This window comes from Saccostrea cucullata, unplaced genomic scaffold (assembly GCF_032062105.1).
Source record: "Saccostrea cucullata isolate Sc308-1 unplaced genomic scaffold, CSIRO_AGI_Scuc_v1 ctg599, whole genome shotgun sequence".
Classification (NCBI taxonomy): Eukaryota; Metazoa; Mollusca; class Bivalvia; order Ostreida; family Ostreidae; genus Saccostrea; species Saccostrea cuccullata.
Window position 1 is genome coordinate 491,638 of NW_026938938.1, and position 24,863 is coordinate 516,500.

Genomic DNA, 24,863 nt, shown 5'->3' on the forward strand with positions numbered 1-24,863 from the left:
TTGAAGAAATCCTTTCAAATAAGGATGCTTTATGGTAAGTTTGGTTAAAATTGATTCAGCAGTACTGGAGAAGTCAAGAAGGTGAATAGTTAACAGTCAGGTGATCAGAAAAACTTGCTGAAATCTTCAATTCAGGCTAACAAGCTGGAATTGTCAATAGAACTGTTAGCTTAGTTATCAATAATTTGTGTGTTGAACATTAATATGTGTTTAATTACTATTAAATTTTACAAATCAATAAACATTTCTTCCAGTGAAATATTAAATTTTTGCAGTATAATTCCCGTCCCCCCCCCCCAAAAAAAATCTGCATTTTTAAAATATTTACAGTCATCTTAATGTGAGGTCCTTATAATCAGCAAGTAAGCTTCACTCTGAGTACTGTTTTAATTTATATCTTTAGCTCAAGTTACATGAAGAGTTACACATTAATTAATACCTTCAGGTTTTTCCTGTTTCTCCTGAGCTGCTTCTGTTGACTCTTTACTTTCTGCTTTTGATTTAGATTTTTTCTTCTCCTAAATAAAAATTTGGGAATCCATTAAGAAAATGAATTTAAAATACATATGACTTACAGTTAATTCTTAGATATGTTTCCCTATCAATATTACAAAATGCACAAAGATTCTGAACTTTTCATTTCTGTGATATGAGAAATAATTTTTCTTTAAAATGTTTACAATGTACATATGATTCACATGTAAATCAATCAATAAACACCTTTACCTGCATCTTTTTAAGTTTTTCTCGTTCCCTCTTCTCCTTTCGTTTTTGGGCGGCGGTTTTCATTGTTCCAGCCTCCTCCTCCTCTTCTTCTTTCTCTCCCTTATCTTCACCGTCTTCCTCTTTCTCTTCTCCATCTTCAGCTTTCTCGCTCTTCTTCCCTTCTTTCTTTTCTTTCTTTTTCCTTTTCTTTTTGTCATACTCTTCATCGTCTATATCATCTATAGATACGACCTTGACCTCTGACTTTGCCTCTCGGTCCGCCTCCTCTTGATTCCCGTTTTCTATGGCCTTTGTCTCGGTTTCCATGGCCTCCTCCTCCTCTCCACCTTTCTTTTTCTTGCCTTTCTTTTTAGATCCTTTCTCTGTGGGTTTGTCCAGCTCCGCCAACAGAGCATCTAAGTCTTCTTCCTCCTGACCTTTCTTCTTCCCTTTCTTTCCTTTCTTGTCCTTTTTACTTGTTTCTTCCTTTTTGGGTTCCTCTTTTGGTTTCTCTAATACTACTTCTACATCCTCTTCATGGTCACTCTATAAAACAGAATGCTCATAGGCTATAAGGTTCACCTGATTACATTGCTCTCTCTCTCTCTCTCTCACTCTGTCTATCAACTCAGAATAAAGATTTCTTTACAGCTTTTCAAAACTAAATGGAGTTAAAACAAACTTCCATTTAAACAAACTGAGTCTTCAACAATATAAAAGTATTTTTTGTGAAACTGTTGCCCTGCAACATTTGAATGAAAAAAGAAAAAAAACTTATAAACCTGTTTAACTATTCATCAGAATTCAACCCTATGGTTTCTAAATTCAAGTGCCTGACAATTTAGATCAGTGAAACTCACTTGAGTCAAAGCTAACTTGAGCAAAATAAGTGTTTTAATAAGCCACAATAATAATAGATAAATTTTCACATATTTCAGAAATTCACACAATCTTGTAACTTTGAACATTCCAAAAATTAGTGAAATCAATGAAGTGAAAAAATAATGCTGACAATTTTTTAAAACAAAGTTTTTTTTTAAACATTTCCTTTTGTAAATTTTGCTTTCAGTCTCTCTTTCAATAGTTGCCATATATATACCTCTGATGGAAGATCATTGTCATCATCATCCATCATAAGCATTTGGAAAGTGGCTTTAGGTTTTCTCCCCATTTCCTCTTCCTCGTCAGAATCCTCCTTTTTCTTCTTTTTCTTCTCCTAGTCCAAGGAAAAAAATTGGTGAATAAAAGCCTTTTTCTTTTCAAGTGGACTTTTATTGATTAAATTTGATTATAACCCATAGGTGAACATCTGACATATTCATTAAATACTATGAAAACTTCTTCCCTGATTAAGGGCATCTTGTAAGATTCTCAGTGGAGATCCCTCTATTTACATTAATGTATATTATTTCTTTGCGTTTGATGACAAGCTCTACCTTTTTCATTTTTACAGGTGCGGGATCCTCCTCTTCACTCTCTCCACTTCCTTTCGACTGCAGTGATAATGCCTGTATTTCTGAAGCCACGTCGTCCTCCCTGCCAAGAAATTAAAATATCTCAACTTCCTCAAGGCATTGGGCAACTGAAGTTATCATTTCCAAATCAAATTTGAACAACAAAATACTACTCATACTATTCTTATTAAACAAATTTCATATAATATTATATTCAGACAAGAGGCCCATGGGCCACATCGCTCACCTGAGAAGTGTTGTTATCTCTGCTCTCTCTCTCTCTCTCACTGATAGTAATTTAGACATTTTGAAATCTACACTACCCCATGATCCTTCCATGGGCACATATGTTTCAGCTTTTTTGGCCCAGTGGTTCCTGAGAAGAAGATTTTCAAAGATTTTTCCTATATATTTCTATGTATTTCTACTTTGATTCCCTATAATGGCCCTGCCCTTCCCCCGGGGGTCATGATTCCTACAATTTTGAATTTACACTACCCCAGAATGCTTCCACATAAGTTTCAGCTTTTCTGGCCCAGTGGTTCTTGAGAAGAAGATTTTCAAAGATTTTTCCTTTATATTTCTATCTAAAACTTTGATTCCCCATTGAGGCCCCGCCCTTCCCCCGGTGGTCATTATTTGAACAATTTAGAATTTACATTATACCAGGATGCTTCCACATAAGTTTCAGCTTTTCTTGCCCAGTGGTTCTTGAGAAGAAGATTTTCAAAGATTTTTCCTATATAATTCTATGTAAAACTTTGATACCCCATTGTGGCCCCGCCCTTCCCCCGGGGGTAATGATTTGAACAATTTAGAATCTACACTATACCAGAATGCTTCCACATAAGCTTCACTTTTTCTGGCCCAGTGGTTCTTGAGAAGAAGATTTTCAAAGATTTTTCCTATATAATTCTATGTAAAACTTTGATACCCCATTGTGGCCCCGCCCTTCCCCCAGGGGTCATGATTTGAATAATTTAGAATCTACATTATACCAGAATGCTTCCACATAAGCTTCACTTTTTCTGGCCCAGTGGTTCTTGAGAAGAAGATTTTCAAAGATTTTCTCTATATATTTCTATGTAAAACTTTGATACCCCATTGTGGCCCCGCCCTTCCCCCGGGGGTCATGATTTGAACAATTTAGAATCTACACTATATGCTTCCACATAAGTTTCAGCTTTTCTGGCCCAGTGGTTCTTGAGAAGAAGATTTTCAAAGAGTTTTCCTATATAATTCTATGTAAAAATTTGATTCCCCATTGTGGCCCCGCCCTTCTCCCGGGGGTCATTATTTGAACAATTTAGAATCTACCTTATACCAGGATGCTTCCACATAAGTTTCAGCTTTTCTGGCCCAGTGGTTCTTGAGAAGACGATTTTCAAAGATTTTTCCTATATATTTCTATGTAAAACTTTGATACCCTATTGTGGCATTGCCCTTCCCGGGGGTCATGATTTGAACAATTTAGAATCTACACTATACCAGGATGCTTATAATTTCAGCTTTTCTGGCCCAGTGGTTCTTGAGAAGAAGATTTTTTAAAAATTTTTCCTATATATTTCTATGTAAAACTTTGATACCCCATTGTGGCCCCGCCCTTCCCCCGGGGGTCATGATTTGAACAATTTAGAATCTACACTATCCCAAGATGCTTCCACATAAGATTCAGCTTTACTGGCCCAGTGGTTCTTGAGAAGAAGATTTTTTAATGACCCAACCCTATTTTTGCCTTTTCTTGATTAGCTCCCCTTGCAAGGGGATATGTCCCTTCATTTTCACAATTTAAAACTCCCTTCACCCAAGGATGCTTTGTACCAAGTTTTTTCAAAATTGGCCCAGTGGTTTTTAAACGAAAATGTGAAAAGTTTACAGTCTCGGACAGACAGACGGACATATATATACGGACAGACAGACGGAAGACAAAATGTGATCAGAAAAGCTCATGATCGGCTCATCAAAAGTATATAAAGACTACTTCATATTACATTAGATTATGAATTCTTCATTGTCATCATTGAGCAAATTTTACATCTTAGTTTTACAAATATCCAGTTATAATTATCTATGATTAGAATTTCAGTGAATGTCATACCAGTCATCCTTTTTCTTGTTTTTCTTCTTTTTACCGCCTTGTTTAGCTTGTGGAAGAGCCTCTTGACTTTCTATATTTTCTCCTAAAGGATCTATGTCAACGTCGTCTTCGCTGAGAAAAGAAAACGAAATTTAAACATTCCTGGAAAAAGTGTAATACATAATACACGTTTTCTTGTCCAATCCCAACCAGGGATAAATCATTAAAATGCTGGGTTGGTAGGGAGTAGGGAGTCAGGAGTTGGAACTTTTTTTTATGAAAAACACTGCACAGTGCACATTTGATCTTAAAATAGTTATTTGTGGGATGAGAAATAAAAAAAAAAATTTTGGAGGAAAAAAAAAAAGTTTTGAATGTAGGCATTATGGGTATGCACAGTTAGCCAGGAGAGGGAAAACAATCAATTTTTAAAAGATGGCCATTCAAAATATATTTCTTTATTTGCTTAAGTGTTAAATTGCTAAGATTTACAAAACAAAGAAGATGTGTTTGTGAAACACTATGCGCCCGGCGGAAACAAAGTTCAAAAAATCTATTTTTAGCATATTGATCACAGTCAAGGTCACAAGGTCATTGACCATGGTGTCATTTGAAAGAACTTAATCGGTGGAGTATGCATACTAAATAGAAGTCCCTATCTCCTATGGTTCAAAAGTTATAGCAAAAAGTGTAAAGAGATATTTTTAGCATATAGGTCACAGTCAAGGTCACAAGATCTGATGATTAAAAGGACTTTTCAGTGAATGCATACCAAATATCATCCTTTATCTTCCTATGCTTCAAATGTTATGACAAACAGTGGAAAAGCTATTTTCAGCATATAGGTCACAGTCAAGGTCACAAGGTCATTGACCATGGTGTCATTTGAAAGAACTTAATTCGGTGGAAAATGCATACAAATACATGTCCCTATCTTCTATGGTTCAAAAGTCATGGCAAAAATTAAAAAGCTATTTTTAGTATATAGGTCACAGTCAAGGTCACAAGATTGGACCTTTTTTTTATGAAAAAGGACTGCACAGTGCACATTTGCATCTTAAAATAGTTATTTATGTTTCAAAAGTTATGACAAAAAAAAAGCTATTTGGAGCAAAAAAAACAAGGTCATTGACCTTGAATGTAGGACTTTATTATGGAGTATGCAGTTAGCCAGGATAGGGAAAACATCTCAATTTTTAAAAGTTATGGCGAAGGTTAAAATATATTTCTTTATTTGCTTAAGTGTTAAATTGCTAAGATTTACAAAACAAAAAAAAACTCTAAGGTACATTTACACTGTCATAATTGTTATTTTATACTTAACAAAGTATTACACAATCTAATATATACACGATTAGTGGACTGTCGATTTTGAAAAATAATGGGGATAGACATTTTGTGTTGCTTCATGTGCAGCCTTATTTGAAAAGAGGATTTTTAAATGGGTATTTCATATGTCAACTCATACATGACTGTATATCAAATAATCTCATTCAATAAAAATTCATTGATTTAAATTTCTATAAATGTTAAATTTTTTTAAAAAAAATTCTATAACTAAAATCCTTATCAATACAGACTACAGGTGAGAAAAAATTTTTACTTACAACTATACAGATGAAAACCTGCTTACTTATGATCACCAAAGAACCAGATACAAATGGAATTTCAAAGTGTTGTGCAATATCCAGAATATAAATAGACATTGTGTATCTGTACATAATCAGATAATAGTTCAAACACCAACTACCAGGACACACAGTATATTTTTTAAAGAATTCCTTTATTGAACAATACTTGTGAGTTATCAAATTTGTCTGTGCATATGTAAAATATTTACATTTGCATATACACTACTGATACCAATGTGTATCTATGAATACAGGTTCATCATGACATACAGTTTGTTACAAGATCAAATTTACTATAAAACCCTTTCAGCCTTATGGAATTTGATCCCTTGACCAACCCAAATTTATATCCTGATAGATGTTAAAAATGATACCTTTTTGCTGTATATATGTTGACATGTTTAATATAAAAAATATTTCAGCCTGCTATCACTAACATTTTTGCTAGAGTAAACCAAATTATATCACTATTTTTATAGCAATAACAATATCTTTTTCTTGTTTGGCTTATTGACTGAAAATATCACTTAAGAAAGGTCCATATGTTTCATTGGTATTTTGTACCCCATCCTTTTGGCAAATATCTATATCTTGTGGCACAACAAAATAAGAACAAAATGATTCAACAAAGGGGATCATCTCATATATATAATTGTCAAAACTACATAGAACTAGTCTTCTTTGTTTTCTACGTATAAACTGTAAACGTATTATTCAATCATTACAGCATGTTTCGTCTAATGATCATACACTTACAAGTCCTCGTTTTGATTTTTCTTATTTTTGTTCTTCGGTTTAACCATGGCTGAGCTGTCACAATCATGTAGTACGTTAAAATTGTATCAGCTTGTTGCTGATAATAGAATTTTACAAATGAATATTTTTGTCAAACGCAACTGAAATCTGTTTCACCAGCATGGATTGGATACTTCCGGTCTTAGGGACAGTATAATAAGCAAGTCGAGAGGACCGAGGTTCTTTTTTCCGGAATAGCACGATTTTTCTTACGCTAGTATGTAGGTCCCTTCAATTGTCCAATTTTTCATTTAATGTATCAGTTCATAACTTTAACAATAAAGCTCAGCAAAATCATTCCAGTGAGTTATGAATAAGATATCATTTGCTCATTCAGTCGTTTTTATCACTAACAAATATTGCTATTTTCGATTAGACCCCTATAATACATATATTTTTATGCTCCCGTAAACGAAGTTTCGGGGGCAGGCGCGGCATCGTTTTTGAAAGTGGGGGGGGGGGGCAGCCAGAGAAATTTTTTTTTTACTTACCTGAAAAAGTTGACAAGCAAAAAAAAAAAAAAAAAAAGGAAAAATTCGCCCAAAGTCGAAAATCCTATTTCGTGGGGAGGGGGGGGGGGGTAGTTGAAGTTAACTTTTTCTCAGTGTCAACTACTTTCAGTACCAATTCTAATTCTCGGTACATCACTAAAAGTGGGGGGGGGGGGACCAGGCTTTCTATTAACATTTCCTATAGTATAAGTAAGATTGGGAAAAAAAGTGGGGGGCCAGGCCCCCCCTGCCCCCCCCCCTGTTGCTACGCCCCTGGGGGGTATATATATAGTTTTTGTCGTGTCCGTCCGTCTGTCTGTCTCTCTCTGTCTGTCTGTTTGTCCGCAAAAACTTTAATCTTGGCCTACTTTCATTTTTCAGAATTGTACTTCCAGTGAGTTTGCATTTAAGAAAAGTTTAAATCTTCGCTATGTTGTCATACGAGGGCTCCATGCAGTGTTTCACAAACACATCTTGTTTTATTTGAAAAAAAAAACAAAAAAACATATGCATGATTATTTTTCATAATATTTTCAACTAAGAACTATTACTCATATTTGAACACACGCAAGTACAAATCTTAGAAAGTTAGCGATTTTAAGTGTAAACAAAATTAAATGGATTTTGAATTTTTTAACAAGCAAATTCAAAGAATTGTAGTCTCCCACTTTCGGTGTCGTTGTGGGTGGGACGCCATTATTTATGGCATATTGTGAATGTGTCAAATATATACGCCCTATTATAAATGTCACGCAATAGTAATCAGTAAATGTCAATAATTTACTTCTAGGTATGGCACGCCAAATTCACAAAAATGAGCAAAACATAGTTTCACAGTCGATAAACTAGGTTTATCGGTTGTAAACTATAGTTTACGGACTGTAAACTATAATTAACAACGTTAATATATATTTTACATATGCAAACCATAGTTAACGCGATAATCTATGTTTCACAACCGTAAACTATACTTAACACCGAAAACAATCATTTGCGATTGCAAAACATACATTACCTGATAAATACAGTTTCACGATTTGTAAACTATAGTTTACAAACCGTTAACTTTAGTTAACGATCTGATAAATATAGTTTCACGATTTGTGAAACTATGATTAACAACTCTTAACTATAGTTTACGATTGTAAACTATAGTTTACAAACGTGAATCTATGTTTATCAACAAAATCTATTGTTAACGCTTATTACAGACAGATAAACTTAGATTATCATTCGTAAACTATAGTTAACAACCGTTAAATACAGTTTTACAGATGAAAACTATACTTAACGAATCGTTAACTATAGTTTACGGTTTGTAAACTATAGTTTACAGTCGATAAAGCTATTTTATCAATTGTGAAACTAGGTTTATCTCATTTTTGTGAATTTGGCGTGCCATATCTAGGTATCCGAAAGACTTTTGCGAGAAAAAAGTGGCTTGTTCACCTTCTATGAATATGTGACTTGAAGAACCCCACGCAATATATTTTATTTTATGCCATCGTAATCGAAAAATCGGGGGGAAAGTTTTTGTCCTGTCCGTCCGTTTGTCTGTCCGCAATAACTTAAACCTTGCCCATAACTTTTGGGTGGGTGGGGCTATAGCTTTCATAATTCACAGGTGTCTTCCTTGTGACAAGATCTTTCTTTGAGTGGCACCAAATTTGACCTCTTGACCCTGGAGCTTGACCCACATTTTCTAAAAAAAATTACTACACAGTATCCTTGGCCAGAACTTTTGAAAAGTTGTTCACATGTGTATTCATTGTGATAGGACCTTTCAATGAGTATAATTTTTTTTTTCAACTTTTAGACATTGACCTCAGAGCTTGACTCACTTTAACAAAAACTTTAACCTTGGTCACATCTAGTTTGGCACTATAGGGATTTCATATTTCACAGACGTATGTATTCGGGTTCCCTTTGACAATCTTGAGCTTTCTTTGGATACCAACAATTTTGACCCTTTTGACCTTGACCTTTGGAGTTTGCATTTGAGAAACTTCAAACTAGCCATGAGTTTCCATATGGAAGCATCAGTGTTTGACAAATACATCTTGTTTAAATTTCTTTGTTTCTTAAGAAATTTTCGCAAGAGCAAATATTTATTCAAATATCATTCTTTCAACTGAACCATGCAATATTGGCCGCGTGTACAATTAATTAGTTTAAGCAAAAATAAGTTGAATGTATTTATTATCTCCATTCGGCTACAGGAGCAAATTAAAAATTATTAATATTTGTTAAAATTGTTAAAGTTGTATTGTACGTGTAGTCTCGTTCAACCTGGCTGAACCTTATGGTTACGGGCCTTGTCCCCTTGTCACGTGAGTTAAGAATACACTAATTATGTTTTTCATTTCTGAAGAGTTTCAACAAATATTGTAAGTTGCAGTTCTTTCAAAATCATCAGTTGTACTTTTCTCTTAGTCGAAGCAGTCTTTATATGTGGACGAATTATGGTTTTTGAAAATCCCTTTTGTTTTATCATCGATACAATCTAACCTTGAATTAATTTACTAAGATTACATTTTCAGGAATATGATGTGTTTCAGCATAGACTTAAGGTAGGTCGCGGGTTTACTGCATAAAAATTCTTACGAGAAAACATATCCTGAAAATTTGATGTAATGTTACTTAGAATTTACAGCGTATTACCTGCATTTTTTATACAATTTGCCTACGTAGATTTAATGCTATAGTACTGTGAACGCGGTATAGTTTTTAATCCTTTTTTACGCTTTACTAATGAAATGTATGGAAAAATGACGTTTTTCAGGCAATTTTGTGAGAATAGTTTCTTTTAAAAGATTTGATAACTTTTTAAAGACGTAGACGAATAAGTCAGGAATTTCAAAATGTGAAGATGAGGTAAAATCAAAACTATTTATATAAAAAAATCAATATGTCTTCTCGCTAGATTTTTTGCTAAATAATTTCAAAGTTTTCTTTCATACTGCTAAAATGTTGCGTTTATGGCGTTATTTATATCTGCAACGTCATTTGTTGAACGTACATGTGTAGTCACGTTTACAGTACGAGTATAAATATCTTGACTTTTGGAATATGCAAGTTTTAAAAGGTGACATAGATATAAAATTAAATTCTATTAATCATTTAACTTATTGTGGAAAATATATTAAGATGACAAGCAACATATTTTCACTAGTATTGTGAAATTCATATTCTGATCACAGAGTCAGAATGAACGGTAAAACATTCCTCGTGCATGAGAATTAACCTGCAGCGACAACAACGCGAGTGATAAAATATATATTAGTACCAGTATTTTTTTGAAATCCATGGTCGATAGGATTTCAGGCATAATACAAAAATCTAAAGACTTTATTCGAAAACGGTAAGAAAATATCCCGGTACTGAGGATATAAACGGGGGGTGGGTGGGTGGGGGGGGGACCTGCAATGCTATAGTATATGGCCCTAAATCTTTTAAAACATTTGTTAATTTGTTTTAATATATTTTAAATTTCAATGTTAAACACTTGCATTTAGCTTTTACACTTTCAGCTTTTGTTATAAAAGAATGATACTTTTAAATTGTTAAAAGTGTCCTATAGGTCTTACAGTCAAGGTGTTTGTATAAATTTGATTTTTAAATGCATGATTGTCACAATTCATTAGCCAGCAAAACAAGGCGAGTACATGAGATTTAAATGCATAATAACAAAACAATAATGATAATTTAAATAAAAAAAAACCAGGAAAACGCATGAAATTAAATTTCACCCGTTTTTAGTGATGAGGATTTATTCCATCCTGAAAATGTACGCATATTTTGGCCCAGGCTTTGATTGGCAGCCATGATGCAATACGCATGTACCCCTGAGTTTCAAATAGGTGCGCACATACAACCTCTCAAGTTTTCCGCTAAGCAATTTTTTTTTCATGATAACGTTCTTTCTGCATACCATAAATTTTACGCTGATTTATTCTGATTGACTTTTAGCAGTTTAGTTACACTTACAATATAAATTATTCCTTTCATTTGGTATTGTATTTAATTAGTCCTATGAATTTACATTCAATCACATCAGAATTCAGACTGAAATTTAATGATACATATAAAACATGTTAGAGGTTTCAGTACAATAGCATTTACTTTTTACATTAATCTACTTGATTCCATCGTCGCAAACCACGGCCAAAATGTACACTCCTCTCTCATCTGGAGAGAGCTATATATGCGAACTCCAGATCGTGGCTTGAGACGATGACTTGATTCGTATAGACTTGAATTCATTTGCAGAGAATTAAAAGGAAAACAACGTAACGTTGCCTTTTTGACGTAACCGACGTCATAATCAAATGTGCACAAAACATCCGCTCGGATCGTCAAATTTGTGTACCAAAACTGATGACAAAAGCAAACCCGCGACCTACCTTAACGTTAAATCTTTCAGACCACTCAGAATATATTGAACCTGGTAATTGTCTTTCTGACATATTTCCTATTTATCAATAAAAATATGCATTATGACAATTTTAAAGTAGTAATAATGCATATTTTATTGTTAAATAGGAAATATGTCAGACAGACATAATAAGTATAAATGGTGTTATACAGTCAACATTTGATTGTAGTCTTTTTGATTCCAGCCTTCCAGGATTGTTCGTGCGATGGATATATGCGGGGCAGACGTCAGGAAACCTCTTGTGAAAACCTTGACATCGGTGGAGTCTGTGGACAGCAAGTAGCCGTTTTTTTTGTTGATAAATTCATATTCTTTTTTATAATTGATGACTTGCATACATTATGTATATTACAGTATTTATCATTGTACTTATTTTCACTGAAATATTGGGTTAAGCTTGACACTGCAGTACAATGTTTTTAACAAAATAATTTTTCAAATGAACAGTAACAATGTAAATATATAATTGTACGAGATCAATTTATTTTAATTGAAAAAGCAATTGTCTGTGATGCCTCCTCACTGTGAGAGAGTCAGTGGGTTTTGTCGATCCAGAATCTTCAAAATGCTCTCGTAATCACCTTTATATTTCTTCGTGCTTTGGTACACAGTTTTTATAACTTTCAATTCAGTGGCTACTTGTGCTTCTTTGACAGATTGCTGAGAGTAGCAGCTTTTACTTTTTATCTCGCTGAATTTTCCTCTTCCCCATCTTTCTTCTGTATAAGATGGCCGTCTTTTGTTTCGTTCTCGGCAACTTAGATTCTTGAAGGTTTTGCTTTGATTTCTCTCCTCTATGCTTGACTATGTATCCATGGTCATGAGGTAAAAAAATTTTTAAAATAGGTCTTTTTTCACAAGGGCAATGGGAAAACCCTAGTGCTACATTGTAACTTTTTGAAATTTATGACCAGGGTTATTTTTTTTTCAACAGAAGGTTAAACCCTAGGTCAAGGTCATGAGTTAAAAGGAAGGCCTTGTCATAGGATATATGCAAGAGAAATATGAAAGACCTGGTGGCAACTTTTTAAATGTAACAGCCAAGTTACTTAACGGTTTACAAACGTCAAGGTTAAGAACGTTGGGTACCAAAGAAAGGTCTTATCATAAAGAATACATGTTATAAATATGAAATCCATAGTGGCAATTAAACACGTTACACATCAACAAAAGATATAGCCAAAGTTTGACAAAAGTATAGAATAAAAGTTTGTCAAACTCCAACCACTAAGTCAAAGAGTTTTTATCAAAATACAGGTTGTTGCCATTGCCATAAAGACACTTGGCATACATATGTTAATAGGAAAAGCCCTAGTAACAATTGATCAAAAGGTTTTGACGAAGATTATTTTGTTTTTTTTTCGTACAAACAGACAGACAGACCGAAAAGGTAAAAAGTTGAATATCGTAATTTATTAGATTAAAAAAAACAACTATAGCTATATACATGTATGATTGATAATGCCATAAAACAGACATGAAGTTTAATTAGTCTTAATGCATTTCTAAAAGACAAAACAATTGTATTGTATTGTTACATGTGTAAAGTTTTTTTTCACTATCGTCAAGCATCCGTAGAAGTGATTATACGAGTACTTTCAGTACTTTATAAATACGTTGATACAAAAAGAGAGTTATGTTTCTTAGGTCATGTTATCAATCTCTCACCAGAAGGTATGGCAAGCCCTTTTACTATTTATTCGTAAAATAGAAAAATTCTTTCAATAAGAGAGATATCTCTTCAACATTGAGAGATATCTCTTTTTGCTTATAGAGATATCTCTTTAGCTAAAAAGGATATCTCTTTGAATAATAGGGATATCTTTATACCTTAGAGAGATAACAGACAATATCACTAAGAGATGATTAAATTTGATCTTTTTATACAAGAGGCAAGGTCAGTTGTTTCACCTGGACATTAAGAATGAAATTTAAAAAAAAAATATTGCTGCCAATCCGCCTACTTCTATTTCATAAGATCAAATGTGTTTCCTTTTGTATAAAAATATTTCCATATAAGGTCTATCAGATGATATTTCCAAATTGACATTAAAAAAATGACATTAATATTTAACTAAAAAAGATATTTTCTCTATTTTTCTTAATATTTTAGGATATATTATTCATTTCCAAATGCGTAGTATACTAGTTTTTTTTTTCTTCTAATTCTTTTACACATATATATGGTAAAGTTAAAGATACAAAATGATGCAAAAACAAAAAAGTTTTGAACGTTTTCTAAGAAAAGAAAAAAAATCTATATGGATTTTTGGCTTAAGTCTATATTTAGGTTGGAAGCTTAATTGCAGTTTGTTTGGAAAATCATTTTTATTTGATGTACTTTAAAAATTAAAGTTCCTTTTTATATATTTAACTTACTTTTTTTTGATTGACTAAAATATTAACCAAATTCACCGTTCTTTAATAATTTTAAAAAGCAGAAAAGAAAATATATTCTTACTCCACCGATCCACCAGTAATATAGTCCCTTTCAAACCCAGTTTACCAATTCTATTTTAATTTGTAAAATCGTGATGCAGAAAGAAAGATGTGATCCGTTAGATCCCTTACATCTAAATATATAAAGCATAAGTAAATATACTTAATTGAATATTTCATATAGACAGAACCCAGCAGACAAGAATCCCTTCTTAAAGATCTATGGTCATATATAGTTTATTCAGAATATAATTTTGGGCAATACAGCCCATCAGTTTACAAAAAAGGCAAATAGCAACATACATATACATATGTATTACAAAAACGATGACGCTCAATAAGTCCAAAATTGAAGGGTCAGGTGAAACCCCTGGTCAAGATTAATAGTTTTGAAGAGTGATTTCTTTAGGTATACATTGTTTTAGTCCGTATCTATTTCAAATGATAAGAATCCTCGACACTGAACATATGCCTAAGTTATATTAATTATTTCTCAAATGACCTATAACACTTTTGAGGGAACAGAAGTACAAAAGTACTTTATGAAATTATTCAAAATAATGCCTTCAAAGTTAGCAGCATTTTTGCTTTTGTTTGTCATGAAATGACACAGTGGTAGCACGATGTTATTGTTATGCAAGTTTGTTACTATTTGTAGTTACATGTAATTAAAATATACATTGTCATACTACATTGGTAAACATTATTAAGGTAGTCCGATCCGTAGTTTCTGAAAATCAGGCGTTAAATAATATTGAACATGCTCACAAAAGATAACGTCACTGTCAAGGTAATTCTTCAAACATTATCATAAAAATTATTTATCTAGTAATCATATAACAAAGAGAAAATTAGAAAATCACACCTAAATTTTCAGGAATTGCATATTTTCTGATTGAAAGTTTATCAATATAAATATTTTATGGTAAATATGTAAGGTATTCTGGTATTTGTGCAAAATCGCATGATTTTTATACTTACATGTATTTCAAGCTTCATTTTGAAACCTTTTGAATTGAATAATAAATTTAGAGTTATCCTTCCTGGCTGAGCTGTGGATATCCTTAACAAATTTTTACACTTAAGTTAGATATTTTTTATATTATTATTTATAAATACATATTTTTATTCCTTTACACTTTCCTTAGCAAATTAAGTTGCACAGCTCTTCATATGGCATTGTGTATTGTGTACCTCGCGTGCATGATCACGTGCATTACACAGCTGATGTCCATTAGCATTACCCTGGGCACTTAAATTAATGCTCTTGTTTTGCATGGAACCAATTCTAAGAGCATGCCTTTTGTCGGGTCATGTGTAGGGGAATAATCACAATAAAATTTCATTCACCTGGATCTTTTCTTACAGTTGGTATGCTCATCCTACATAATTGTGAGTTAGCTTCAGAATCTGATAACAACATTATAACAACATCGAATTTACCAAGCATCTCTGTGTATTGTGATGAAAGATCAAAGAATAAATTAAAAAGGTGAGATATATTAGTACACAAAAGTCATGTTTTTAGTTTTTTTGTGATAGTTTAAAGTAATTTTGTGTTCGTAACTTTGGATTTGTATATAAACAAAATACGAATCAGTAGACTAGAATGACCGATTTTGAATTTAATTTTTTTCATATAGTATTTTTATGTTTGTTATAAAACATAAGTTTTTATCACAATTTGGATGTGTAAGCAAGAAATAATGGCGATCATAAATTTGGATGTGTAAGCAAGAAATAATGGCGATCATAACTCAGAATCAAATTTATGAAAATGGCCCACAGGTCTAGATTTAAGACACGCTCTCCTCTAAAGCTACAGAGGACTAATTAACACTAGAGAATGCAAATGATTCATCACTATAATAAAATTAAGTTTTTTTTTCTAAAGTTGATCCAAGAAACTGAATGAATTAAACTTTCGTTTATTGTACTCAAGAGAAAATGGTACTGATTTCACACAAACTATTCAGGCCATTAATCTGCTATCTCAGTTTTAAAAGACCACCCTGCTTACATATTGATGTCTGAATATCTGTTGAACATCCATCTCCTTTTTTTAAGAATTACCCCCCCCCCCCCCCCCTCAAAAAACAAACAAACAAACAAGCAAAAAAACAAACTCGTATTTCACGTAAGTGAAACGCAACGAAAGACCCATCTCATAAAGATGTTAATGATGATTAAATGTTCAAGTAAAGATTAAAATCTTGTTTTTTTCGACACAAATAAGAGCTGCAGTTGGATCGATCTGCCTAACGCCGTACCAAAGATAAGTAAGAATAAATAATTAATTATTGATTGCTGTCGGTACACCTGCACAGAGAGTTTCTATTTTGAAATCTCTTTTATCAAAAGAGTATCCCCGAGGCGAAAAATGAAAACAAATGAACCAAAAATTGCTTTTTCAAGAACATAGGTAAATAAAGCAAACGTAAAGCAACAAATTACTGCTATTGATTTAACACTGATATTATAATTCATATATTGGCCTGAAAAGATGCGCAGTAAGACTGCATTACTGCGTGAAGGAATATTTATCAAAAAAATCTATATTACAAAAGAAATAGGTCAAAGGTCAAAGTTTAATGGACTGTCAAGCTTTTTTATTCAAAATGTCACGTTGCAAGCAATATGAATGTGAAGTAGCCCAGTTCTACTTCTCACCGTGCTAAATATGAGCTATTCAGAAAAGCTGGTCAAAAGTCAAGTTCAAGGTCACAAGATCAGTAACTTTGTCATATATACAAAATTCCCTACGCAGAGCAATACAGTTTAAATATGAAATTCCCACCCCTTACATTTATTTGATTTTTGAAAATTCATGAGGACATTATCTCGGCGTATTTCATGAAGCTTGCAAACGTTTCTTGATTTAAGAAATAACTGTCTTATTTTTCGATTTCATGAAGTGATCAATCGATTGGCTTGCGTGATAATTTGCATAAACGCCGAAGGCGTTTATGCATAAAATTATCACGCAAGCCAATCGATTGATCATCTTCATGAAATTGAAAAATAAGACAGTTATTCCTTATATTTACATGCTCTGATTCCGTCAATCCACGTGCTCGAAGTCCTGCTTCTGTCTAGCTGTTTGTTCCGCCCTGCACGTGGTTTTTTTTGGAACCGCGCCAATACATTGATGGGGAAATAAAGTACATTTACAATTTGTAATTTTATCTCAGACAAAGACATTGGAAATGTAAATATAAATAAATTATGCCGAATGCGTTGAAGTTCATCTTGACATGAACCTTGTAAATATCTTCTTTTTTTTTTTTCAAATCATGTTTACTTCATTTGTTTGATGATTTGCCACAAATTAATGTTATTCAATGACCATTTTTGAAACATAACAGTCTTTGTCGTCATAATTATAGTAGAAATGTTTTTGCATATGCAAGGTACCTAGTAGTGTATGAGAAAATGAACTGTTCTCAAAATAGAAAAGAATCTTAAATGAAGAAAATAATTTAGAAATGTAAATATTAAGATATTTAATGCTGACTGGAGTTTTTCATGCTGATTGTAAGGCCACTACATGTATTTAAACACTGAATTGTCGATGAATTCCGTTATTTCCTGATCATGAGAGAGAACAAGGCGGGTGTAGCCGGTCGGGAGGGGATCCTCACTCCTCCATGGCGCCTGATCCCACCTCTGATGTTGTAGAGGTCCGTGTATGCTCTAGATCTGCTCATATTATGTATTGTTTAATAGACTTTTGAGCTTGAATACTTTTCGTTATCTCTGTATGTTTAATGTCGATGATCCAAGCATATTCGCCACATTAAGGTCAGACGGGACGTTCCTCAAAATCTGTTTTGTATATCTTCGTAATGTATGAAAAATATTCAAAATGTTAATTACATTCTGATTTCTATACCAGTTTCTAAACGTCTTTAAAAAATCCAAACACTTAAACATTTGAAATTGGAAAATTATTTTTCCTCCCAAAAGGATTATATAAGAAAAAACTACTCCTGGTATCTTGCAGAAATGCCTGGTAAGGTACCTCAAATTTTTGTGAGTAAACTTGTTTAAGTAGCAATACTTCAATGACAAAATCTTGGAAAATTTCATCTATTATTAAGGAACGTCTCGTTTGTCCTTAAATGAAAAGGAATAGGAGGAGAAAGACGAATGCTATCGGAAGTTGCAAGAGACCTTGGATGGGTGTAATAAGAACGGCATCATTATTATCATGAGGGACCTCAACGCCAAGGTGGGGAGTGAAAAAATTGGATATGAAAGAACTATGGGTATCCATGGACTGGGAACACAGAACGAGAATGGAGAAAGACTGTGTGAATTTAGTCAGACCAACGGACTTGTAAAATCACAGTAACATTGTTTCCCCACAAAGACATACACAAAGCAACATGGGTGTTTGCTTCTGGACTAGCGAGAAACCAGATTAACCATCTTCTCATCAATGGACAGTGGAGATATTCTGTTCTTGACACCTAGGTTCAGAGGGGAGCGGATGCCCAAATCGATCACTACCTGGTGAAGACCCGAATCAGGCTACGGCTCAGCACACACAAGAATAAGAACAAGTTGAAAGCAAGATTGGATATAGAAAGCCTTAAAACGAAGAAAAGGCAAAGTTCAATGACTGTATGAGAAAGAAATTAGAAGAGCACAGGGGAAAGACTGAAGATATTGAGAAAATGTGGGAACAGCAGAAAAGGGCAAATGTGAATTCAGCACAGGAAGTAATTGGCTACAGGAAAGGCAAAAGCAAACCTTGGATCAACGAAAACACCTGGAACTTGATAGATGAAAGAAAAGACATCAAGACAAAGATAGAGAGCACAAGACCAGGAAGAGTCAAGACAAGGTTGAAGGAAAATTACAGGGAGACAAAGCATCCAAGAAAAGTGCGAGAGAGAGGACAAGAGGAGATGGATGGCAGAGATAGCTGAGCGAGCATAGAAAGCAGCCGAGAACGGGAGGCAGAAATAATTGTACAGCATAGTATTGATTGATTTATTGTATATTGTTTAACGTCCCTCTCAAGAATTTTTCACTCATATGGAGACGCCACCACTTGCTGGTGGAGAGCTGCAAATTTTGTCCTATACTCGGCACTTAGGGCCATTGAGCAGGGAGGGATCTTTTTCGTGCCAGCACCTACTGCGAAACGTGACCTCAGTTTATACGGTCTTATCAGAAGGACCGGTCTCCACGTCCCACAGTGGGATTCGAACTCGCGACGTAAGGATCAAATCCTAACTTTGCGGCTCTAGAGCAGACGCTCTAACCACTGCGCCACACGGGCGACCACAGCATAGTAAAGCAGCTGACAAAAAAGAGTAATTAACAAGCAGCAGCGGTAAGGAGCAAAGATGGAGAGCTGCCGAAAATAAAGAAGCAAGGCTTGCCAGATGGAGCGAACATTTTTGAGGAAGTACTCAACATAGACACTCCAGAATCACCACCACAAGATGAACAGGAGGAGGGAGAAGAGCTAGACATATCAGTTGAGCCACCCACAATGCAGGAAATAAGGGTTACCCAGAAGAAGCTTCAAAATGGGAAGGACCCTTGGAGCAGATCAAATAACTGCAGAGATTTTAAAGTGAGACCATGATAAGAGCAGTCAGGAATTGTAGCGAACCTATGACCAAATATCGAAGGAGGAAAGTGTGCCCAAAGAATGGTCCAGAGAACTGATCTGCAAATTTACGAAGAGAGGCAACTTACAAGACTGCAGCAACTGGAGGGGAGTCAAATTGCTGCCCCAAGGCAGCAAAGCACTCAGCAGGATCGTCATTAACGGAATACAGGCTGGAGTTGACTGCACCCTGAGGATAGAGCAGACAGAGTTCCGGAGAGTGAGAAGGACTGTCAACCAGATCTTTATCTTCAGGAACATCATAGAACAAGTCAACGAGTGGAATGCTACACTGTACATCCATTTTGTGGACTCGGTGCACAGAGACAGCCTTTGGGTCATCATGAAGAGATATGGAATGCACAAAAAGTCAAGGCCCTGTAAGACAATTATCAGTATACTGTGATCGATAACAACGAGACCAAAGACTCTTTTCCTGTGATTATTGGTTTAAAACTGTCAGGCTTCTTGTTCCTTCTAGTGATAAACTGGGTGATGCAACAGACTGTACGAGGAAACAGAACAGGAATTAGATGGGACTTCACCACTATGCTTGAAGACCTTGACTTTGCGGACGACACTGCCTTACTGTCTTCAGCAATGAACCATCTTCAGTCTAAAACAACAAAACTGGAAGAAAAATCCGCAAAAGTTCGGTTGAAGCTGAATGCCAAGAAGTGCAAAGTAATAATTGATTGATTGTATATTGTTTAACGTCCCTCTGAAGAATTTTTCACTCTTATAGAGACGCCACCACTTGCCGGTGGAGAGCTGCAAATTTTGTCCTATACTCAACACTGAGGATGATTGAGCAGTGAGGGACCTTTTTCATGCCAACACCTACTGCGACACGGGACCTCAGTTTATACGGTCTCATCCGAAGGACCGGTCTCCACAACCCCGGTGGGATTCGAACTCGCGACGTAAGGATCAACTCCTTACTTCACGACTCTAGAGCAGACGCTCTAACCACTGCTCCACGCGGGGGACTCAAAGTGATGAAGATAAATTGCAAGAGTAAAATCAGCCTGACAGTCGGAAACAGCGATGCCGACGAGGTGGACAGCTTCACTTGACTCGGCGCCAATGTCAACAAGGATGGAGGAGGGACTACTGACATAAGGAAGAGGATAGCACTTGCTATCAGACATCAGTAGGAAAATAAAAGTCCCCCTCTTTAAGAGCCTGGTCCTCTCTGTATTACTTTATGGATGTGAGACTTGGAAGCTTACCAAGACAGAGGAAAAAAAGATTGACATCCTTCAAACCCAGTGCCTCAGAAGGATTCTTAAGGTCAAATAGCAGCAGCACATCCCAAACAAGACGGTTCTGGAGATGGCAGAAGCAGAAAGCATCATTGGCGAGGTGAGGAGGAAGAGATGGAATTGGATCGGCCATGTGCTTAGAAAGGATCCCGCGGATGACTGTGTTGTGCCTCGGGTGGACCCCTGAGGGGAGAAGGAAGCCCCAAGACAACATTGCGGAAGATGGTGGAGGTAGAGCGAAACAATGCAGGTTGAAACTCCTTTGACACCTTGCAGCCCCAGATCGGTCCCGGTGGAAGAAAGATGTTCAGGCCTTGTGTGCCTCTTGGCACAGAGAGAATTAAAGTTAAGGTAAGGATATGTTTAAGGAGAAAGCGGATAGACAGACGGACAATAAAAGCCGGTGCAAAATGATCCCTAATTGTTACTCTCCTTGTTAGGCCACAGACTGTTTGAATGGCTTCATGTGATGTCATTTACGGTCTTACATGCAATAAGTATTGCGTGACATCTCGTAGCTAACATTTTTGTTCATTTTCGATGTCATGTATTTTTGATATTCAAAATATTAAAATAAGAGACCATTTAATCGGTCAACTTTACCGAAACAAGTCAAGTAAAGTAAAATGCTGTGTCCACTCGTACAAATGGTCGAAAATTGATTGTTCTATTTGCACTTAACATCTCTTTCAAACCCGTGAGATGATTTCAAAAAATATGCTTTGCTGTAATGGTTTATGCGAAAATCGATATGGAATAAGGTTCCTGTAAGTTATATGGACTTCTCAAAGGTTCATTCTCTATAAGGGCATTTTCCGGCCTACGATAAAATTACTTTAAAATGTGATTTTTATATAACTATAATCATTTTAGTTCATGATTTTGATGTTTGTTTTTCAAGATCGATCATCTAAGTCACGTGATTTAGAGATAAAAAATGGCTGTCAGTTAAAGAAAAATTGAGGGCACGTCTATTTAAATCAAGTTTCTATGCATGTTTCTGAATGTAAATAATCAAAAATTGTTTATTTATGTCAGAAATACACCAGACCTTAGTAATAAATTCGAAGATGTTTTTAAATTTAAGGTTCAAGATGTTTTTAAGACAAGAATTCCGATGCATCCACATTTTGGATATTTTGAACGTTAATCTTTACAGAATTTACACTGAATGGTGCTGAAAAAAGTTTGATTTGCAATTTATTGAAAAGCGTTATATCATATATAATTATATTGTAATTGTATATCATTTCTATAGATGTGGTACTTATTTTACGCATAAAATAATCATTTTAGAAATGGGGTTTCTAAGTTTCTATTGAACTTTAAAAGTTATGTATCAAATGTTGAAAGCACTGAATGGATATTGATTGCGATTAAATCAAACTGAAGTAGTAATTAAGAAATAAATTCAATTATAGCAACAACAAAAAATAATAAAGAATTAACAGCATAAGAATATCAATGCAAGTATATGTTGACTATCCATATACATGTAAATAGTCAATTCATTTAACTCGGAGCGGTTGCATTAAAATATACATCTCTAAGTAAAATGAAATAGCGTCGTAAAATGGCTTTGCTTTTATTTAAATACTCGTGTTGTACGATATATTCAATTAAAAATGCCATCTAAACTTTATTTATTTACATGTATATAAGTTTAGACCCCCCCCCCCCCCCCCCGTGTCTAACGGCACAACATAAAATGGAGCAGAATTTTAACAGTTTCTTCAACTATGCATATCAGATTCTGAAGTTATTCGTATGCAGAATTAAGAGTTCTACAACATCCCAAGTACAAAATGGACCCTAAGGGTTTGATGCTCCTTTCCCACTCTTGAAACCTGTAGGTTAAATTCAGTCTCTAGTAAATGTCATCGGTCTTTTAGATATTATCTTTCTTTTAAAAATTAAAAAAGGTCCCGTCCCGCGTTGTGCGTTGGTTGGTAATGCAGCTATGCATAAACACTTGACCTTAAATGGATGATTTCTTTATCTGGTTGAAAAATCCTTAAATGGGGTAAAGCAACATTCATTATCAATCACATATTACATTTATGAATCCCTCTCCTCTTTACCAGTTTATTTTCTAAGACAGGACTTATGTTATCGTAACTTATATCGATGCTATCAAAGAAGTGTGATGAAAAGATTGAGTCCTCTCAATATTAAAGCTGAACACTTCTCATAAATAGGCACTGTCAAACGGGTATATAAACCATTCAATTTCGTTCCATCCGATTGCACACTCGAAACTCGTGGCCGACATGTATTACTCCTATCGTGGTCTTAGATTTTTTGCGTTTATTTTTTTTTTATGTGCATTTTCTGTTTGTAAATAATGTATTGACCTGCATTTTCCATGATACTTTCGTCCTGTTTCGATAAAAATGCGTAAAATTTGATAATTTCATCGATGTTGAGTAGCACGCTTTGTAAGATGTATACGTCTACACTCGTCGGATCTCTATAGTGAAATACATTGAACTGACTAGCGATCTGCTCCTTATATACGAGTTGTAGGGAGAGCGTTGAAGAACGGGAAATATGGCGGACTATGCCTATTTACGAGTCGCGTTCAGCTACCTAGTTAACAAAATATGGATCACATGATACTCGTACGGAAGTGTCCATATAAAAATTATGTGTGTGCCTCTAGGAAAAGAGTCTATAACACAAATATAAATGCATGTTACAGCTTCAACAAAGATTGCTTTCATCATTTCTATAACATATACAGTTCTCATAAGGAAAAACAAAGAATATATGCAGTACTCATAACGAAACTCAAGGAAGTAGCATATATAGATATACTAAACTATCATTATAGATATAAAAGATAACTCATATTCATACCATGTATTCTGTAAAAAGTTTTATTTCTTATTTTTTATCACATTTCAAAGAAACGTCTCCACTTGAAATTTTATGACATCCAGTCCTAACAGTCCTTTGATTTTTAGATTTTTAAGTAAAAAGTTCACATTTTTTTAGTAAATATGCATGGTTGATATTAATCTTAGTAAATCAACAGAAATTTGTACTCTAACCAAAAATTTATAAAAAGAAATAATCTACATAAGCTGATATCCTTCATTGTGAGTAGTTAACTATTTTTGCAAATATCGTAAAAATGAAGAGAAAAGTTTTTATTTAGATGTCATAACCACCTTTAACCAAATTCATAATTTGGTAGTCACTTTTTATATTTATAAGAAATTTACATGCAAATTTTGGTTTTGGTGAAAGGTGGTTATGACATGCGTAGGAGTTATCTAACACAGCCACCCTATTGAGTTTTCCCATTACTCGAATGCTAATACGGACCGATAGTACCTTACTTTGTGACCATATATCATTAAAAATACTAACGTATCATTAACCAACCAATATTTATCATTAAATTGGAACATAAGCCTAGTGATTCATGAATTTTTTAAGGTAAAAAATACTATCTGAAAATTTGAAGTCATTGTAGGCCGAAAAACGGCCTTATAGAGAATGATCCTTTGGTACATTTGTTGTGAGAAATTAATAACTTAACGTCCCTGGAGCACCTTAAGCTAAGTAACTTTATATCTGATATTTAAGGTCAAATTAGAGTAATTGTTATTTAAGAATATAAGGTCAAATTATACTTATATTCTAAAGTATAACGATTACTAACGTACGTATTTATATGTGAAGCACCATGATCATGTTTACATTCTGGGAATTTCTTCGTGTTGTTGTGCAAACGTCGTTTTCACCATGGGGTCGCTAATGACTCTTCTGTGTTCGTAAATATCCTATATCATGTTCATAATTCCGAAAAAATACATTTATCTCTATATCAGTTAATTAGACAACTACAGTTAATGAATCGTTTTTTTTTTCTTGTCTCTAGTTAATGCTAATTCATGTGGGTTTCATTTTTAGCTCACCAGAGCCGAAGGCTCAAGT

At 34.4% G+C, this 24,863-nt stretch overlaps 3 protein-coding genes across 3 annotated transcripts in view; 1 reads left to right on the plus strand and 2 right to left on the minus strand.

Annotated features, from left to right (window-relative positions):
- LOC134251890 (eukaryotic translation initiation factor 5B-like) overlaps window positions 1-6,801 on the minus strand; it is a 66,656-nt gene extending 59,855 nt beyond the window's left edge. Inside the window, exons 1-6 of the mRNA XM_062734312.1 lie at window positions 6,624-6,801; window positions 4,258-4,368; window positions 2,142-2,241; window positions 1,805-1,921; window positions 727-1,251; window positions 440-518 (exon numbers count right to left, since the gene is read on the minus strand). Of these exons, the coding sequence (XP_062590296.1) occupies window positions 440-518; window positions 727-1,251; window positions 1,805-1,921; window positions 2,142-2,241; window positions 4,258-4,368; window positions 6,624-6,670 (979 nt within the window). The 5' untranslated portion in view covers window positions 6,671-6,801. The remainder of the gene's footprint in view (window positions 1-439; window positions 519-726; window positions 1,252-1,804; window positions 1,922-2,141; window positions 2,242-4,257; window positions 4,369-6,623) is intronic.
- Window positions 6,802-8,977: 2,176 nt separating this feature from the next.
- Window positions 8,978-24,863, minus strand: part of LOC134251912 (uncharacterized) — a 154,251-nt gene continuing 138,365 nt past the window's right edge. Inside the window, exon 7 of the mRNA XM_062734334.1 lies at window positions 8,978-8,989. The gene's annotated coding sequence lies outside the window, so the exon portion shown is untranslated. The remainder of the gene's footprint in view (window positions 8,990-24,863) is intronic.
- Window positions 18,656-20,352, plus strand: LOC134251894 (uncharacterized). Its single transcript, XM_062734315.1, has 4 exons — window positions 18,656-18,947; window positions 19,367-19,617; window positions 19,730-20,033; window positions 20,135-20,352. The coding sequence occupies exons 1-4, from the start codon at window positions 18,656-18,658 to the stop codon at window positions 20,350-20,352; spliced, it is 1,065 nt and encodes a 354-aa protein (XP_062590299.1).

Coding starts and splice junctions, on each gene's coding strand:
- LOC134251894 (XM_062734315.1), top strand. CDS start 18,656: ATGAGAAAGAAATTAGAAGAGCACAGGGGAAAGACTGAAGATATTGAG. Junction 19,618..19,729: donor ATAACTGCAGAGATTTTAAA/GTGAGACCATGA, acceptor AAATTTACGAAG/AGAGGCAACTTACAAGACTG. Junction 20,034..20,134: donor GCACAAAAAGTCAAGGCCCT/GTAAGACAATTA, acceptor TGTTCCTTCTAG/TGATAAACTGGGTGATGCAA.